At 40.4% G+C, this 20,932-nt stretch overlaps 1 protein-coding gene across 2 annotated transcripts in view; it reads right to left on the reverse strand.

Moving 5' to 3' along the window:
- Positions 1-2,254: 2,254 nt before the first annotated feature.
- The window catches only part of MTR (5-methyltetrahydrofolate-homocysteine methyltransferase), a 130,971-nt gene continuing 112,293 nt past the window's right edge, over positions 2,255-20,932 (reverse strand). For both annotated transcript variants that reach the window (XM_042909233.1, XM_042909232.1), the window contains exon 34: positions 2,255-2,725. In XM_042909233.1, the coding sequence (XP_042765167.1) occupies positions 2,647-2,725 (79 nt within the window). In that variant the 3' untranslated portion in view covers positions 2,255-2,646. The remainder of the gene's footprint in view (positions 2,726-20,932) is intronic.

A 20,932-nucleotide genomic window follows, 5' to 3' on the forward strand; every position in this document is an offset into this window, starting at 1 on the left:
ACCGACTGAGCCACCCAGGCGTCCCCAAATACCATCTTTGAGATGGAAAGTGAGAGAAAACATACCTGACAGGCTGAGCCTTTTTAGTCAAGGGAAGCTGGGCACAACCAAATGACCAGATAAGACTAAATTTTTAAACCAGGACGGACGTTATTTTTTTCCTCACAGTACCAAGTCACATTATGAGTTTAAATTCTACCGCAGACACACAAAATGCTTCATTATCACAGAATATGGGAGGCATGGGGGAAGAAGTGGGACTGTTCACCACCAAACTCTCTTTCCCTCACCCATGAGACACAAGTCTCTCGATTTACCTTTGTCACCCATCCATTTCTCTCTTCGTCCCACTGTTTCCATGTCAGCATTAGCCAGGAACAAGAGCAAGTCGTGAAGTTTCCTTCCATCTCCAAAACAAACCTTAAACTTAGGAATGAAAATGATAGAACGTTTTTTTCCCTAAACCAACAGTGTAAGCCAGCTGGACTGTTTTGTAAAAATATCACACCCTCTCGACACTTCACTGGCTGATTTGCATATGGTGCTAGATGATTTTTCTTTTCCCTCTTTCAATCAACTCAAGTAAATATACAACACTCAGCCAAATTACATCCTCTAGCAGAGGAGAGGTTTCAAAATGTTTTCTTGTTAATTGTTTACCTTAATCTGTTTGTTCACAATTTCGGAGACAGGCAAAGATGAATCGTCAGAACAAAGTTATTCCAAAGATTTTGGGGGGGGGGGGGACAGGCTGCAGCTGGAGAGTTGTTATATAACTTTTGTTATATGGCTCTTTCCATTTTCAAGGTGTTCAGCAGACGCTGACTAATTAACTCAGGAATTGATTTATGGGCTGGAGCATCCCAGCTAGCAGCAACAAGCATTTCACACTCGGCGTTGGAAAACATTCTCATTGCTTCCCCGGTAATGCTGAGCCCTCATTAGGAGGTAATGACCGTTCCCTGTTGTCGCTCCGTGAATGATGCAGTAACTAGGTTCATGAGCCACAGAAACTCGGGGATCACGTAATCCTCTCAAAGCAGGGACTCTGGCCCCCAACTTCGACACATGCTGATGATCCCTGAACACGTCCAGTGACCGCCAACTCAATACTGTCAGGCAGTTGTTTGCTGTGGTTCTGGTGGGTCTGAGTCAAAGGGAGTTGTTCACACGAGCATTTCCCCCTTTGGGGGTGTCAGAAGGAGACACGTGATTCCAAGGGTCGTCTGGAGAGATGCCAATCCAAGTCTGCTCTCATCCAAGATCAGAATTCTCCCATTAGACAGGCACCTGGGTGGCTCAGCTGGTTGAGCGTCCAATTCAGCTCAACGGTTCATGAGTTTGAGCCCTGCATGGAGCTCTGTGCTGACAGCTCGGAGCCTGAAGCCTGCTTTAGCTTCTGTGTCTCCCTTTCTCTCTGCCCCTCCCCCACTCACACTGTCTTTCCCTCAAAAATAAACATTAAAAAGAACTAAAAAAAAAAAAAAAAAAAAAAGAATTCTCCCATTAGAACTTGCTGCTTTGAGGTTAAGAGATTATCGCTTTTTCATTATTATTTATGAGAAGCAACAATTTGGGGCCAGATATCGTGTCGTCCTTCGGGATTAAATAAGACCTACTCTTTACCGAGCAGGAGCGGACCATCTAGCTCATTAAATTTTAATTACTTTTACTTTCAAACAGGCAATTTTATAAGTCATTTTTATAAATTTGGACATTCATTCATGTATTCAATAAAAGCTTATTGACTAGAAGTTACAGTCTGGTAGGGATAGAAACCTAAATAAACCGTTGCAAGTGCCATATACAAGTTCCAAGGGCCATAATAAAGCACAGTTCCCTTCGTTGATCCTTCTTAAGGCAACTGGTCAGGGAAAGCTTTCAGACGTGTTAAGGCAGAAAACCTAAGGGCATTGACAGTCCGTCAAAGCGGGCTTTGGGAGAAGGATGCCGTCAGAGAGATCACTTACTTTCTGATTCTGTTCAAGGGCAGCTCAGCCATATGCCAGCTGCCTGACCCCAGGAGTCCTTGGAAAACACATGAAATCATTCTCACCCACTAAGGTGGTATGACTAATGAGAGGTCTTGTGGTCGTGGCTTAATGAGGTGAAACGATTAAACTGTAATTAGCACATTTATTAGCTTAATATGAATCAATGCTTTTAAAGTTCCTGAAATGAATTTAATCTCCAAAATAAATTAAGCCCTTCCTACAAGCTCCTTCATACCGTTAACATACCGATTTTTTTTTTCTTCTTGGTATTCAGTCACAAATCCCATCCCCCACAAACAGTCTCAACCGTGCAACCAGCCTGGGGGAAGCTAATCAAGTTTTACTGTAAATTGTTCTCTGGGCTGTTCTGAAAATTCCAAGGCAAGGTGAGGAAGAGCAGACCTCCGGGTAGGATCAAATTCTCATTGATCATGACGACCAGAACCATGTTTCTGGTAAAGCCAAAGACGGTGCTCCCTCGCCAGAGGGCCTGCCAGAGTAGGCAGGCGGCCAGCTCTGTGCTTTCTGCAGTCACTTGTTGCCTTTACGCATTCATCCATCAGGCTGAACACAGAATCAATAACTAGTCGCCCGGCAGGATTTTTTAAGGTTATTGCTCGCAATCCTTCATTTGATGGATGCCTGATGTTGGTCATATTGACTGAGAGTTGAAAAGTAGCTTTCTGATGCAGGTTTGATGAGTTACCGTTCTCTGCCAGATAAAGAAGTTTCTACAAAAGAAGAAAAATTACTTTTCCGGAATCTGCTCTTGTTCTACCGGACCAGAAATGTAGCTAAGAGGCTTGAAGTAGAAACACCAGACAACTCAGGCTTCGCCAAGGATGTTGCCTACTTTTGACAGGAAATTCCTCGTGTCCTGCACCCATACAGTCGACACTGGGACAATGTGGGGGTTAGGGGAACAGAACTCCCACCCTGGTGCAGTCATATAACTTTTGACTCTCCCGAAACTTTACTAATAGCCTACTCTTAATAGGCTTATGCTCTTAATAACATAAACAACACACATTTTGTATGTTACATGGATTATATATGGTATTCTCACATTAATCTGAACTACAGAAAAGACAATGTTATTAAGAAAACCATAAGGAAAAATCGAAAAAAATCCACATATAAATGGGCCTGTGCAGTTCAAACCTTTGTTGTTCAACAGTTAACTGCATTTTTAAAAGCCACTGTACTTTTTGCCCAAAAGATTTTTTTTTTTTTTAATGTTTATTTTTGAGAGAGAGAGAGAATGTGAGCAGGGGAAGGGCAGAGAGAAAGGAAGGGATTTTTTTTTTTTACAGGATATAATTTTTAAAAGGAATTTTCTTTGGAAATGCCAAAACAAAGCAAAATCTATCAGATATCTGAGATGTGGTCTTAGAATAATCCTAAGCTACAATCAACCCATATCAAAAGTTGTAACTATCAAGTTCCTGATTTTATGATGAATTTTCATTTATCCAAAATGTTTCCAAATTCTGGGATATTTTTTAAAAAATTCAGATTGAGGGATGCCTGGGTGGCTCCGTCGGTTGAGTGTCCGACTTTGGCTGAGGTCATGATCTTGCAGTTCATGGGTTCAAGCCCTGTGTCGGGCTCTGGGCCGACAGCTCAGAGCCTGGAGCCTACTTCAGATTCTGTGTGTCTCTCTCTCTTTCTGCCCTTGCCCTGCTCGTACTCTCTCTCTCTCAAAATAAATAAACAAACAAACATACATACATTAAAAAAAATTAAATAAGTAAATGAATTAAATAAAATAAAATTCAGATTGAAAAAGAGAAACCAGAGTGCTGGCTTTGGCAATAAACTCTCCTCCTTTCCATATTTGTGACTGCTTTCTCCAGCGGGGAGAAACATGCATTTTATTAATAAAAGGAGTTTTCTTCCAGCTTTTTTGAGGTATAATTGACAGAACTATAATATATTGTAAGTGTACATGTGATCATTCGATAGACGCATACGTTATGAAAGAATTCCCACAATCCCACAATTACCACATCTGCACCTCACATATTTGCTTTTTGGGTTTTGTTTTTTTTTTTTTTTAGGTTTTTTAGCAGGTTTTTTGTTTGTTTTTGGTGAGAATAGTTAAGTTCTCTCTTGTAGCAAATTTCAATTATACAATACACTAGTATCAACTATAGTCACCATGTTATAGATTAGATCCTCAGACCTCATTCGTGTTATAATGGAAAGTTTGTGCCCTTTTATCAACCTCTCCCCTTTACCCCCACTGCCCACCATTCCACTCTATGTTTCTATGAGTTTGACTTGTTTTTGTAAGACTCCACACATAAGTGATACCGTGCAGAATTTGTCTTTCTCCGTCTGGCTTATGTCACTTAGCAATCTCACCACCATTTGCTATCTCTTCTCTTTTTGCTAATGGACATCCTAACAGGTGTGAAGTGATATCTCATTGTGGTTTTGATCTGAATGTCCCTGATGGTTAGTGGTTCTTTTGTTTTGTTTTTCCTGATGGTTAGTGTTATTGACCACTTTTTCATGTATCTCTATCTGTATGTTTTCTTTGGAAACATCTTCAGATCTGTCGCCCATTTTTTAAGTTGGGTTGTTTGGTTTTTTGCTAGTGAGGTGTATGAATTCCTTGTATATTTAACCCTTTATCAAAGAGGTGGTTTGCAAATATTTTTTTCCCCATTCGGTAGGTTGCCTTTTCATTTTGCTGATGGTTTGTTTCCTTTGCTGGGAATAAAACTAGTTTTAGAACTGTTAGCCCAGACCACTGCAAAAAGCAAGCCTACTAACTAGAGTTCAGTATTCGTTAAATTCATTTTTCCCCTGAGGTACAATTTGCATGAAGTGCAATGCAGGCATGTTAGATGTGCAATTCATTGAGGTTTGATAAATCTACAGTCTAACCAAGATACAAAAAAAAAACAAAAACAAAAACAAAAACAAAAACAAAACAAAACAAAAACAAAAAAACCACTTGTATTATTCCAGAAATTGCCCTTGTGCCCTCTTCTGGTCAATCCCAGTCACCATAGACAACACAGCTCTCAAGTCCATCACCAGAGATTACTTTCAGCCTACTCCTGAACGTCATATAAATGGAATCATCAAACCCTTGTTCTTCTATGCCTGGTTCTTCTGCTCAACAGAATGTCTGGTTTTGCCATCAAGATTAAGCAAAGGTCATAGAAAAAACTGAGGACTATTTGATCTTTTATTATTCTCTGGAAGAATATTTCTAAGATTAGAATGATTTGTTCTTTGAAAATATGTCAGAATTTACCTGTAAAAGTCCTCTGGTTTTGGTGTTTTCTTTGTGTGAAAAATTTAAAGCTACTATTTCAATTTCTTTATAGATATTGGGTCATTCAGGCTTTCTGTTTCTGTTTTGAGACGATTTCAGTAGGTCATATTTTCCCATGAACTTGTCTAGCTTATCTAAGCTTCCAAATTTATCAGCATAAACCTGTTCATATATTCCTTATTTTAATTTTGGTTGGATCTGTAGTTACATAATTTTTTTCTTTCCTAATATTACTATTTTTTCCTTCATTAATCTCACCAGAGATGTAACTACTTTATTAGCCCCTTTTGAGGACAAAATTTTGGTTTTACTGATGATTTCTAATGTAATTTTTAAAATTATTATTGATTTCTGCTCTTATTTTGTATGTTCTCTCTCCTTCCACATTCTTTGGATGTATTCTATTGTTTTATTTTCTTCAGTTTCATTATATTGACACTTAGCCTTTCTTCCTTTTCAAAGTAAGTGTTTAAGGCTATATATTTCATCCTAAGTATCACTCATAAATATTTTAACATGTATAGCTCGCCTCATTTGAGAAAAGATTTATAAAGAGGCATATAGTACAAGATTTAAAAATAAGATTATGAAGGGGCGCCTGAGTGGCTCGGTCGGTTGAGCGTCCAACTCTTGATTTTGGCTCAGGTCATGATCCCAGGATCATGGGATGGAGCCCCGCATTGCCCCAAGTCCACACTCCGTACAGAGGCTGCTTAAGATTCTCTCTCAGCGTGCCTAGGTGGCTCAGTTGGCCAAGCGTCCAACTTCAGCTCAGGTCGTGATTTCACAGTTTGTGAGTTCAAGCCTCACGCTGGGCTCTGTGCTGACAGCTCAGAGTCTGGAGCCTGCTTCAGATTCTGTGTTTCCCTCTCTCTCTGTTCCCCCCCACCGCTCCCCCGCCCCACTCACGCTCTCTCTCTCTAAAATAAAAAGACATTAAAAAAAAAAAGATTCTCTATCTGCCCCATCCCTTGCTCATGTGCCCTCTCCGTAAAAGAAAATAATAATAATAATAATAATCAGATGAAGAGGAGATTCTTTAAAGATGGCAATGGTGTTTGCACAGGTCTGGTTTTAACTGAATTGCTTCTTCACATTTACAGTGGGTTTCTTGTTGGCAGCATGCAGCTGGGTATTGCTGTTTTTTTCCAATCTGATAATCTCTGCATGAGAATTAGATATTTATACAATTTATATTTAATGTAATTACTGATATGCTTTGATTTAAATGTTCCATACAGCTATTATTTTTTGTATGTTCCATCTGTTCGTTGCCCTTTATACTCTTTTTATGTCTTTCTTTCACTGAGGATTTTTTATTATTCAATTTTATCTCCTTTGTTGTCTTACTGGCTATAACTCCTTGTTGTGGTAGCGTTTACTTTAGGGTTTACAGTACACATCTTATTTTATCCATCCACCTTCAAGCAATATCGTGTCACTTCACAAATAACACAAGAATCTTACAGTAGCATGCTTCAATTTCTTTGTAGGAATGTTTATTCAAGTACTCTGTCCATTTTGAAAATGAGTTGGTTATTTTGCTATTGAGTTGTAGGGGTTTCTTATATATTGTGGAAATGTACCCTTTATCAGATAGATGTTTGCAAATACTTTCTCCCATGCTGTAGCCTGCCTTTTCATTTTGTTGATTGTTTCCTTTGCTGTGCAGAAGCTTTTAGTTTGATGTAGTCCCAATTGTCTAGTTTAGCTTCTGTTGCCTGTGTTTTTGGTGTCATTTCCAAGAAGTCATTAGCAAGGCCAATGTCCAGGAGATTTTCTTCCATATTTTCTTCTAGCAATTTTACAGTTTGTCTCATTTTATTTGTCTTTTTGAGGATCGCCATCCCAGTAAATATGAAGTAGCATCTCATTGTGCTTTTTGATTTGCATTTCTCTAATGGCTAATGATGCTGAGCATCTCTTCATGTGCTTGTTGCCCATGTGTATATCTTTGTTGGAGAATTGCTTATTCAAATATTTTGCCAACACTTAAATTGGGTTATTTGCTTCTTTAAAATTTTTTTTTAACGTTTATTTATTTTTGAGACAGAGAGAGACAGAGCATGAACGGGGGAGGGTCAGAGAGAGAGAGAGAGAGGGAGACACAGAATCTGAGACAGGCTCCAGGCTCTGAGCTGTCAGCACAGAGCCCAACACAGGGCTTGAACTCACGAACCGCGAGATAATGACGTGAGCCGAAGTCGGACGCTTAACCGACTGAGCCACCCAGGCACCCCGGGTTATTTGCTCTTTTATTGTTGAGTCGTAATTGTCTTTCTACATTGTACATGCAACTCCCTTATCAGGTCTATGATTGATAAGAAATTTTCCCATTCTGTGGGGTGTCTTTTCATTCTCTTGATGGTATCCTTTAAGGCAGAAAAGTTTTAAATGCTTATTTTGTTAAATTTACTTGTTTTTTTTCCTTTTGTGCTTGTCCTTTGATGTCATGTCTAAGTAGCATTCCCTAATCCAAGGTTGTAAGGATTTATGCCTTTTCTCTTCTAACACTTTCACATGGTCTTTTAAAAAATAGTCTTTTGATACATCTTGAGTTAATTTATGCATGTGGTGTGCGGTAGGGGTTTTTCAACTTCATTGTTTTGCTTGAAGATATCCAGTTGTCCCAGTACCGTGTGTTAAAGAGACTATTCTTTCCCCCACTGAATGTCTTAGCACTCTCCTTGAAAATCAACTGACTGTAAGTGTTCAGGTTTATTTCTGAACTCTCAGTTCTATTCTATTAATCTGTATGTTTATAGTTATGGCAGGCAGTACCACATTAGCCTGAAAACTACTCATAGTAATAAGACATAATAACTGTTAGTTATATGTATCAAATGCTTGGCAAGAATTTTCACAAAGGAGATGCAAGTAAAAAATGACAGAAATAAAATAATAGGAAAATTTAGTATACTTCTGTCAGTCCAAGACCAATCAAATGGATTAAAAGATTAGTAAAACTATAGAAAACTTAAGCAACACAATCAACAAGATAGATTTTATAGATATACACCTAACTCTGAACTCTACTAATAAGGGGTACACATCCATTTCAAGTGCTCATGGAATAGTCAAGAATACTAGTCAGAGTTTAGGTCACAAGCAAAAAATGCTACTAATTTTTGGGTAAAAGGTGAAACATAAAATTAAATAGCAGAATTCTTTTTAAATAACAATAATAAGAACAGTATATATCAGAATCTGTGGGATAAAACTAAAGCAGTTATCAGAGCATTAAATGTCATACCAGTAAGTATTTTAAAATAAAATGAATTAAACACCCAAGCAAAAAAGAAAAACCAAAGAAAGTGGAAGACAGAAGAAATATACAAACAAAACTTAATGATTTAAGAAACAGAAAACCAACAGAAATAACAAATCAAAAAGCTGACTCAACAAAATAGGCAAAACACTAGCTAAGCTGATCAAGACAAAAAGTAATAGAACATAAATATACCGAAGTATCTGTGACAAATGGGAATAACCAACAAAGAGAAAGAAGTAAGGAAAAACCTATGAGACTACTTTGCACAACTCTCTACAAATAATTTTAAAACCTAGACGAGGGGCATCTGGGTGGCTCAGTCTGTTCAGCAACTGTCTCTTGATTTCAGCTCAGGTCATGATCTCCCAGTTTGTGAGTTCCAGCCCCACATCGGGCTCCATGCTGATGGTGTGGAGCCTGCTTGGGATTCCTTCTCCTCCCTCTCTCTCTGCAACCTCTCTCTGCCCTCTCCTGTTCGTGCTCTTTCTCTCTCTCAAAATAAATAAGTAAACTTAAAAAAAAAAAAAACTAGATGAAAAGGATAATTTTTAAAGGATAATTTTCAATTTGAAAAAATTGATCCCAGTAAATACAGAAAGTCTTAATAGACTACCTATCATAGAAAAAATAAAATGGTTATTCACATACACATGCATGCACACACACACAACATAAAGCAACCAAACACAGGTGGTTTCTCAGGGTATGTCCACCAAGCTTTCAAAGTTCAAATATTCCCAATTAGACTTAAATTATTGTAGAACAGAAACCAAATTTGTTTTATGAAGCAAGAATAACATTGACACAAAATTTTTTAATGTGATTTTTAAAATGTATTTATTTTAGAGAGAGAGGTTGAGAGAGTGTGTGAGCTGGAGAAGGGGCAGAGAGAGAGAGAGGGTGTGTGTGTGTGAGAGAGAGAGAGAGAGAGAATCTAAAGCACATGGGGCTCCATCCCACAACCCTGAGATCACAACCTGAGCTGAAATCAAGAGTCAGACGCTCAACCAACTGAGCCACAGGGATACAAAATTCTGATAAAGATTGTTTCAAGAAGAAAACTGAAGAACAACTTTACTTACGGGTGCTGAGGAAATGATCTTAAATAAAATCATGAATATGAAAAGGTTCTCAACATCAATGGTCATAACGGAAAAGCAAATTGAAGTCACAATGTCATAGTACCATCATACACGAAATGGCTAAAATTTTAAAGGCCTGGCAGTACGAGAGTGACAAGGATGTGGAAGACCAGTATTTGAGCTCCCCCAAAGGCTGATGCTGAGACAAGGTTTCAAGGGCAGGTAATTTATTTGGGATGTGATCCCAAATAAAAGTGACGAAGACAGATAGGGAACGGAAGGCAGATAATAAATTACGCATGATCAAGCAAGTTACCACCGAGGGTAACTGAAGCTTAATCCCATGGGAACTCTGAGAGACACTGTAGAACACTTGCCTCAGAGTTACCCTACTTGAGGAGTGAGGGAACTGAGGGGTTATACACCAACTCCTGTCAATTATGGGTTGAGCGCGACTCCTGCAGGCAGTAACCTTAGAGTATTTTCCGGGATGCCATCTGCATGGGCGCAGCAGGTCCCAGCCTTCAGAGAAAGTCCTGCAGCGGAGACAGATGATGACACTGGCAGCTAGAAGTCAGGGTCAGTCAGTCAGTCACCCTACAACCCAGAGTGACTACTAAATGGACCGACTGGAACTCATAAACTGCGTGGGGGTGTAAACTGGTACAATTACTTTGAAAAATGCTTTTGGAACGATCACGAAAGCTGAAAATACCCTCTAACTACTCTTAGGAATATACCCAATGTAAATGAGCGCATATGCGCACCAAAAGGCAGGCACAAAAATGTTCACGGAAGCTTCACTGTAACAGTAAAACCTGGAAACAACCCAAATGTCTACCAACCCGTAGAAAGAACAAATTGTAGTATATTCAAACAATAGCATACATCAATGAAAAATAAAAACTACTAGGACACACAACATGCTTTAACCTCAGAAATATAATGCAGAACCCACGGACTAGCATTCCATTTATATACAAAAAATAATTCATGGTGCTAGAACTTAGAATGGGTACATTTGGGAGTGACAGTAACTGGGGAGGAATGAAAGGGAGGCTCCTCAGATGCTGGTAGATCTACTGTGCCTGGATTTGAATAATGGTTACACTGGTGTATACATTTGTAAAAATTCTCTAAGCTGCATGCTTAAGATTTGTGCCGTTTTTGCATCTAAGTCGTGTTTCAATGGAAAGACTTTTAAAAATCATATTTCCTTGCTCTTCCCACTGAATAAAGCAAGAATCAATGCATCAACCCAGTAGTAATCAGCACCCCTGAGCCAAGACTGTGGTTTCTAAACACGATTTCCCATTAAAAGGACAAGGGATTTTTGAGAAGTGGCTGATTCTAAGGGGAAGGAGATGTAAAAGATAAGCCTGGATCACACAAGAGCAAGGACACTACTAAAGATCACTCTACTTCTATCACAGGGACTCGGGAATGAATGAGTAATACCACACTGGTCAAAGGTAAGAAAATTTGAACAGCAAAATACAACAATAAATGAAATGGAGGAAATCATTTCAAATACGTTAGTATCTATGAGTTAGTTCATAGTGCCATCAAACAAGCCTCATTGGTCAACTTTGGAGACCGGAAACATTTGAAATATGACAAATAAGGTAAAAGAAGTAGCTATTTTTGCTGTTTCTATATTATCTGCACTGTAACCAAATAACTAAAGAGAACAAGTTTCTATCTGCATTAGTACTTGAGCTAAAATAATGAGCTGTCGGAATGAGAATATCACCCTCTTGTAGCTCCTAATGAATGAAAAGATCTAGACGCTGGTCATCGATGGCAGGTAACGTCACAAAAAAGAGAGACTCCAGACATGATATCCCTCCTGATGGACATTCCCAACACCACCCACTCGGTGGTTGTGCAACACTACAACAAACAAAATCTTCAAATACGCAGGGATTCTGACAATTTACATGAAACAAAAGGAAAAGAGGAACACGCTGAACAGTAGTATGGGGACGAAGACCAAATCTAGACCAAGGAAAATCTGTAAGACAAACATCTTCCTTTCTTCAAAGAAAATTACAATAAAAAATACACAAGAAAACGAGGGAGAATCAATAAAGATTTCAGAGTCATTAAGTCAATTATAACATATGGGCCTTATTTGTATCCCAATTCAACAAACCATAAGAATATAAATAGCAAGAGATAATCAGGAAAATGTAAATACCAACTGGATATTAGAGTATTCTTAAATTTTAGGTGTCATAATGGTACTGTGGTCATTTTTTTTCTCTATAATTTATTTACTTTTTATAATGTACATCCGAGTTACCTAGCACATGGTGCAACAATGATTTCAGGAGTAGATTCCTTAAGCCCCTCACCCATTTAGCCCATCTCCCCTCCCACAACCCCTCCAGCAACTCTCTGTTTGTTCTCTATATTTAAGAGTCTCTTCTGTTTTGTCCCCATTTTTGTATTATTTTTGCTTCCCTTATGTTCATCTGTTTTCTATCTTAAAGTCCTCATATGAGCAAAGTCATATATTTGTCTTTCTATGACTAATTTCGCTTAGCATAATACCCTCTAGTTCCATCCACGTAGTTGCAAATGGCAAGATTTCATTCTTTTCGATTGCCGAGTAATATTCCATTGTATATATATACCACATCTTCTTTATCCATTCATCCGTCGATGGACATTTGGGCTCTTTCCATACTGCGGCTATTGTCAACAGTGCTGCTATAAACATCGGGGTGCACGTGCCCCTTCAACACAGCACACTTGTATCCCTTGGATAAATACCTAGCAGTGCAATGGCTGGGTCGTAGGGTAGTTCTATTTTTAATTTTTTGAGGAACCTCATACTGTCTTCCAGAGTGGCTGCACCAGTTTGCATTCCCATGTGGTCATGTTTTTGTTGGGGGGGGGGGGGGGAAGTCCTTGTAGAGGTACATACTAAAAAATTTACAGATGAAATAATGTCTGGGACTTGCTACAATATGGAGTCCATGTTAGATGAAGTTAGATAAGGAAAGATTAGCCATGTTTTAACAATTGTTGAAGTTGAGCACGTTAGTTTGCTAGAGAGGCCATAACTAAGTAACATGGATTAACCTCAGAAATTTAATTCCTCATAGTTCCAGTGGCTACAAGTCTGAGATCAAGGTGTCGACGAGTTCTGTTTCTTCTGAGGACTCTTTTCTTGGCTTGCAGGTGGTCACCTTCTCCCTGTGTCCTCACATGGCCACTCCTCTGTGCATGAATTGTCTCTGTCTTAATCTCCTCTTTTATAAGGACACCACCATATTGGATTAAAGCCCACCTGTATGATTTCATTTTAGTTTACTTACTTCTTTAAAGGACCTTTCTGCAATTACATTCATATTCTGCGGTCATGTCTCCGAACATATGAATTTGGAGGGAACACAATTCAGCTCCTAACACTGGGTGATGATGACAATGGGGTCATTACACTATTCGTTCCACTTCTGTGTAAGTTTGAGATATTCCAGAATAAAATTTCCATTTCTTAAATGAGAAAGTCGGTGGACGAGAAAAAATAGAGTTTGCTGTGAACTACTCCACCGAATCTAGATAGAAACATAGTCACTTGTTCTTTATTTTTCCAATTAGTGGCTCAATAATCTGTAGGCCGACTAGTAGACCATCTTTTACGTTCTTGAGGTGCCTCCATCCCCAGAGTCTAAGAAACCCAAGAGTATACTGAATCCAAAGTGCAATCAGACCTCCCCCAGTGCCGGCCACAGAGGAAACTCGGGTCTCCTTAGTTTAACCACTGACTGGACTTTGCTGATGCACAACGCTATTCGTTCCTTCACAACACAGTACACGTGCTTGCTTAGCACTGCAACAAAAGTGACCTTGATGGCCAATATTGTGACACTGGCTGAGATGTTTGAGGGAGGACAATTGCATCGCTTTATGCTGAGTTCAGATCGAAGTTAAAGTTCTCAGCTTTCAGCTCTTTTAGTGCATTCAGGCAGTCTCTCACTAAGACGCTTCCAAGAGAACTGAGTCAGGATTGTTCCAGCGCATCATGGATTCGTGATGGGTGGATTCAACACTCAATTCATAAAGTTGAAATAAGATAAATATCCAAGTTAGCTAAATGGGAGAAAGTGGTTAATACCCACAGAATCATAGAACAGCTGACTTCGATTTCTGGCAATAAGGTAGATTACAATAACCGAGAATCTTCCCGCCTGGAAATGTTGCACAAAATATAATAAACATCCTTTTAAATATATAACTAAATTTAAGATACAAAACAGGTGAACATAAGGGACGGGAAGCAAAAATAATATAAAAACAGGGAGGGGGACAAAACATAAGAGACTCTTAAATACGGAGAACTGAGGGTTGCCGCCAGGGTGTTGGGTGGGGAGGGATGGGCTAAATGGACAAGGGGCATTAAGGAGGACACTTGATGGGATGACCACTGGGTGTTATATGTAGGGGGTAGATCACTGGATTCCACTCCTGAGTCATTACTGCACTATATGCTAACTGACTTGGACGTATATTTTTAAAAAGAGAGAAAAAATAATAAATAAATATATAACTAAACAGGCAAGAAAGTAAGGGAAATCCTTAAGGGAAAAGCCAGAAACAAAACCAAAAAGCAGAAGTTCAGACAGCTCTCATGAATTCTGCTGGACTTGACAGCTGTTAGGGAAGGAAGACTTTTTCTCTATCCTTCAAGACTTTTCCAGCTCATCTAAAAATTAAATTGACATGAGACATTAACAGGAGGAAAAAACCCAAAGATTAATTAAGTGCACATGGCAGCCCATGAGACCTAAAGAAATGACTGAGGCTGACAGTTTTTATACTTTTTAGACAGACAGACAATAAATCTGTGAAGAACTGTAGGACAAAGAAGACTTATTTCAGGTGCTTTAATTACTAAGGAATCCTAGAATTTGGGCAGGGGAAGTAATCAAAGTAACAAGACTTGTTTGTACAGCCGTCTCTACTCTGAATTCCCTACCTCTAGTAATTAGGATGTCTTTTTACCTTTCAGTTTTAGGGTAAGTGCCTTTTCCGTGGTAAATTTATTTCCTGCTTTCTGGAGACAAAGGGGGCTTAGAGTCCTTTCTGCACCGGCTGTTTCTTAAGTAACTTAATTTAAAATCATCAATTTATCGAAATGGCACATTTGGTCGGCGGGGGGGTGGGGGGGGGGACTATCCTTGGCCCCTATATGGCCAAGCAGCTATCATTTTAATAGCCATGTTAGGACAAAAAAATAAACAAATAAAGACTTAGACCCATGGTAGAAAAATGGAGCAGAAGTTCTCAACAAGAGTCAGACCCTCCAGGCTGACGTCCCCAGTAAAAGCGTGAATTAAGAATATGGCCTATCAGCAATGCGATGTAACAAGAGAGCTTTCTGGTTTAATCCTGTGCTTCAAGTCTAAGTGTCTTCAAAATCAATACCACCTTGAGAGTTTGTCCATGGACCTTTTCTATCCTGTGTTTGCACACATTTGTACTACATTTGTGTAGGGATTTCTACATTGCAAGATTCACATTAAAAAGTCATTTCAGGCTGATAATACCCTTGGTATGCCTGAAAGAAAGAACTAGTTAGAGAGACACATCTTTAACCGAAGCCCAAAGGACTCCAGCAGATAAAACTCCACCAGATATGAGCTCACAACCGATAATTATAGATGATACTTAAAGAAATGTGAGGACTGAACCCACTCATACATAAATGAACCATCCGAAACCCAGATATTTTAATGACTTGCCAAAGTCACGTGGTTTTTTAGTGGCTGAGCCAGAACAGAGCTCAGGTCTTATGACTTGCTTGCAAATTATGTATTTTCTTCTAGCAACAGCCTTTTTTTTTTTTTTTTTTTTTTTTATGGTACTTCTCTCACTTCAGAATTCTAAGGGGAAAACCAGGTCTGTCTTTAAATTCAACATTCCAACACTGAAAACTGAGCCTTCTGCCCCCAAATAAACAAGTTGATTCTGCTAGTATGATTGTTCAAGTCCACAGGTAGTCTTAATCTGTATTGTAGAAATACTCTGCACCTAAAAAAATACATTTTAAAAATGGGTTACTCAGTACTCTCATGGTCTGCTGATCGGAACATCCTCTTGGAAAGTAATTTTGTTAAACACACCAATAGTTTTCAATGTGATGCTCCCTTGAATAATTCATTCGTAGGATCTTCTCAGAGATGTGAGCAAAGGTTTAGTGCTCAATTAGGCTCACGCTTTTGTAATCTAAATGGCAAAAAATTAGAAACGGCGTAATGTTCAACAAGGAGGAATAGTTATATAAATTATAGTACACAGAATAGATTGTTATAAAGCCTCAAAAATATCTTTGAAGGCTCTGATAGAAAACTGAGTGGAAAAAAGGTAATATAAAAATATACGTGTATAAACCACCATTAGGATGGCAGTTACAGAAAAAATAAGAAAATAGCAAATGTTGGCAAAGAGATGGAAAAAACTGTCTCGTGCTCTGTTGATTACAATGCAAACTGGTGCAGCCCCTGTGGAAAACAGTATGGAGGCTCCTCAAAAAACTAGACACAGAATTACCACATGAGTCAGCAATTCCATTCCTGGGTACATACCCAGAAGAAATGAAAGCAGGAATGTAAACAGATATTGGCACATCTATATTGTTAGCAGCATTATTCAAAATGGCCAAAATGCGGAAGCAACCCGAGTGTCTGTTGACAAATGAACGGATAAACAAAATGTGGTCTATCGGTACAGTGGAATATTATCCAGCCTTAATCAGGAAGGAAACTTTAACACATGCTACAAAATGAATGACTCCTGAAGACATTACGGGAAATGCCCATCACAAATGGATGAATATCATACGAGTTACAAATCTATGAGGCCCCTAGAGGAGTCAAATCGATAAACACAGAAAGTAGACCAGTGGCCGCCAGGGGCTGGGGGGGGGGGGGGCGGGCAGGGGAGGGGGAGTGGGGAGTTAGTGTTTAATGAGGAGAGAGTTTCAGTTGTGGAAGATGAAAAACTTCTGGAGATAGATGGGGGTGTGGTGGCACAACAACATTAATGTACTTCATGCCATTGGGCTGTACATTTAAATGGTAAATTTGGTGTCTTATATATTTTATCACAATAAATAATGTAGACATGAATATATACAATATATATAAAACATTAACACATAGCATACATAATATATATTGTATCTATTGTTATATATGCATTTGTATACATATATAGTAACATAAATTGCATTAAAAAAGGTATGTGGTAAGTAGGTTAACAGGTAACAAAAACTGTCAAGATTTATGGTGTATTCATTCCTATTATTGCTATAACAAATTACCATAAATTTGGTATCTACAGTCATAGTCTCTTACAGTTGTGTGGGTCAGAAATCGGGCATCAGTATCACTGAGCCAAAATCAAGGTGTCAGGTGCTGGGCTGTCTCCAGAGGCTCTAGGGGAGAATCCATTTCCCGGCTTCTGGAGCTTCTAGAAGCTGCCTGCATTCCTTGGCTCACGGTCCTTTTCTCCATCTTCAAGGCCAGTGGCATTTTGCTTCACTGGTGACCTTGCCTTGTTCTGCATCACATCTCTCCCTGCTTCCCTCATCTAAGGACACCCATGACTGCATTTAGGCCCCACTGGACTATGCAGGATAATCTCCCCATTTCAAGATTCTTAATTTGATGTCATCCTTCACCACAGAAGGTAACATCCACCCTTTTGCCATAGAACACAGCTGTCTTTAGGGGCCATTATTCCGCCTACTCGCACATGGATGGAAAGAAAGAAGAAAGACAACAGAAGGAAATGTCATGAAACATTACTAGTAGCTAAATATGGATTCTAGAATCATGAATCGTTTTCCTCTGTATACTTTTATAGAGCTAACATGCTTTTTGCAATGAACAAGTTTTATAATAAAAAAATACTATTTTTTAATGTTAATTTTTGAGAGAGAGAAGGAGAGAGAGAGAGGGAGAGCGCATGCATAAACACAGGGGAGGGACACACAGAGAGAGAGGGAGACACAGAATTTGAAGCAGGCTCCAGGCTCCGAGCTGTCAGCACAGAGCCCAACGCAGGGCTCGAACTTATGAACTGTGAGATCATGACCCGAGCGAAGCTGGATGCGTAACTGACCAGGCACCCCTGAATACTACTTATTTTTAAAAGGGCTTTTAAAATACAGATATAGCTCAGTGTGTTGGAGGTGCTCTTCCAGCTGTGGGTTGGATTTCGCTAAATCTCGTGTAACTCTCCCGACGACCAGAGTAACCCATCTGTAGATGTCAATCCCCTAACACGAACGTTGTCTATGATGTAGAAGCAAAGTAAGTTGCCCACTTACGACTCTGCTCAGGAATGAATCCAGTCAAAATTAAAATAAAACTCCTCTGTAGGGAAGGTTAATATACACAAATGTGATGCTGCAGTTAGAAGACATTTCGCAAAACCCAGATCTCAACTCCCAGCATGGCCTTGGTCTGCACCCAGTTGGCTCGTCTGTAATATTTATGGCTCCTTCTGGAAATCTTCCAGTCTTACCACAGTCAGGTCTCTCCTCCCTGAATTCCTCCTGGGCCACTAGCATTCATAATTAGATTTATACACATTGTCTGTAAATGAGGTATGTGTGATGTGGTGTTGCATCCATTATTTTGGTAGCGTGGTGAAAAAGTGAGAAAATTAAACCTCCCCCAAGGGTCTACACCACCACTCTTCAGTTAGTGAAGATTCTTTTCTTTAAAGCGAGGCACTGTGCTAAGTGTGCAACCACATCCCAGCAGACGCTCAGCCACAGGCGGGTCTTGGTCCAGAGAGACTAAGACAAGACACAGAGACAGCCATCAGGACACAGGTGCACTGGGGCAGCTTATGTCCAGGGGGTCTGGGAACAGCCTACTGCATGAGGCGCCTGCTCTGGGATCTGCAAGCCGACAGCTTTGATGGCGCAGCGACTACCCCAGCAGCGGTCTCTGGCCTCTCCCTCCTGGCACAGCCCGTGTTCCAAGGAGATCAAGGCCTGCCATCCACACACTCTTCATTGCAAAGGAGATGCTTCACACTGACCACCCCCGGAGCCTCTGACCTTGAGTGCTGAACAACGTGTCCCTCTACATAGTCTGCTTGCTGGGAATATGGCGGGAAGACAGGATCTCTACTCTCCAGAGATAGTGATTAATGGGCAGTCAGGGCCTTCTGGCACATCCCGTACAGCTGGATGCTTTCTGGAGAGTACCACGTTCAAGTTCTTGCACTCGCATCATGGTCATTTTATTGATGGAGAAGCTGCAGCTTAGAGAGGTCGTGTAACTTGGCCAAAGTCACCCAAGCTAGTAGTTGTTGGAAGCATGAGTTGGTGGGGGGGGAGGGGGGGGAGGGGGGAGGGTGGGGGAGGTATTTGTGAAGCAACACGGAATATACACTATAATTCATCACACATCTCTCCACTGAGAAGACAGGAAGTCCAACCCAAGTCCCCTCATACCACTGGTCATCTTGGGGGGATTATTCATTAACAAACACCTGCTCTCTTCAAAGTTTCCAAACACACAAAGAAAGCAGAAGAGAGAGTTTTGTCCTTTTAAATACCCCACAATCTAATTGGAGAGACAATACATACAGCCTGTGATGTAAATACAGTGACAAAGCAGTATGTAATCTCGGGAGAGCCACACACGAGTGACCGATGAAGGGCTAAGACACGTGAACTGAGGCTGGCGTTCGGCACAGAAGGGGACCTGCTGGTTAAGAGCGTTTATCTTTGAGGGCAGAGTGGTTTAGCGTGATAAACCAGGGTTCTACAGATTTTACTCACCATAAATATGCTTTCATGGCAGAACCAAAAAGATGTTATAAAGTAAGGCAGGGGCTTTTTAAAATTTATGTTACTGTGCAATTGCTACCTCCTCTGCACCGAGGCTCAGAAAGCAAATTTTTAGGAAAGACAAAGAGGAGGACAAGAAAGGGAATCGTGGTTGAGAGCGACGGCAGGAAGGCAGGCTGCGTCATTAATCTCTAAAGAGCAGTTGGTTAAATAAGTGGTTTCTCTTTGGAAGGCAGATGTTTATCAGTAAATACTCTCGGGAAGCACAGTTTGTTAATCTTTGGGGGGAGATGTCTGGGCACTTTTGTTCCCCCGGAGGCCGTGGTGTGATAAGGAGGAGGGAAGCCTGACAGCTGGTCTTGGATCTGTATTCGCTGAGCTGCATTTGTGCTCGTGGCTGATCACAGGCCCTTTCCTCTCAAACACAGGAGGAGGCCGCTTGGCCGTGCCCACGTGCACTTATCGTGCCCGGTTCTGGCATAGCAACAAGGACATTAATGTTCAGAACCAGGTCACCGGGGAATGCACCCGTGTTTTCAACAGCACGACATGGCATACTGGTTTCTAGCTGGGTTAAGCTAGAAAGGCAACCAAGCTTACTCGATGAGGTCTAAAACTGGGGGTGGTAAGGGGACAAAGCAAAAGGTCAAAGTTCCCCCCGCCTTTTTTTTTTTAAGTTTATTTATTTTTTTTAGAGAGAGAGAGAAAGAGCATGAGCAGGCGAGGGGCAGAGAGAGAGCTGTCAGTGCAGAGCCCGATGCGGGGCTCGATCTCACCAACGGCAAGATGACGACCTGAGCCGAAACCAAGAGTCGGACTCAACCGACTGAGCCACCCAGGTGCCCCAAGGTCAAAGTTTCCTAACGGCCAGCAGTTGCACTCAGAAGCATCAGTAAAATCTTGCGAAAGAGGCCTGAAACCTACGTGGGTGGTGCAATACTCCTCCAAGCCGTGCCCTTGAGACCAAGACAGGAGACGGATGCCTCCCCAGCTTTTAAATCTGCAGTGGAGATTCTGAGTTTAAGATGCGAATGACACAAGGTACTGGAGGGAGTCCACTTGCTACAAACTCTGCAGACAATGTTACTCTCCCCGAGCCCAGGAAGTCTGACTCACTTGCTACTGTTGTACACGACGCCCCAGAACAGGACCTCGCCCAATACATAAACTCATGAATGAGCATATAAATGGATGAATTGAATGAATATGCGTGAATGCATAAATGTCATCTCACAGTATACATTTCCCCTCTTGGGGATCTCAGCCAAAGCAAGAGAGAGGGCACTTGCCCAGCCAGCACCTCCTGTCTGTAAGATCTTAAGCACTGTTGGAGCTCCTGAGAGAAGAAAAAAGTACACGTAAATGGCTGCAAATCTTAGCAGGGCCCTGAGAGCCAGGTACCAATCACATCTATAAAATAATAGAAGTTTTTCATATTTTTATCTGAAAGGAGTGATAGAAATGACTGTA

This window comes from Panthera leo, chromosome D2, assembly GCF_018350215.1.
Source record: "Panthera leo isolate Ple1 chromosome D2, P.leo_Ple1_pat1.1, whole genome shotgun sequence".
NCBI lineage: Eukaryota > Metazoa > Chordata > Mammalia > Carnivora > Felidae > Panthera > Panthera leo.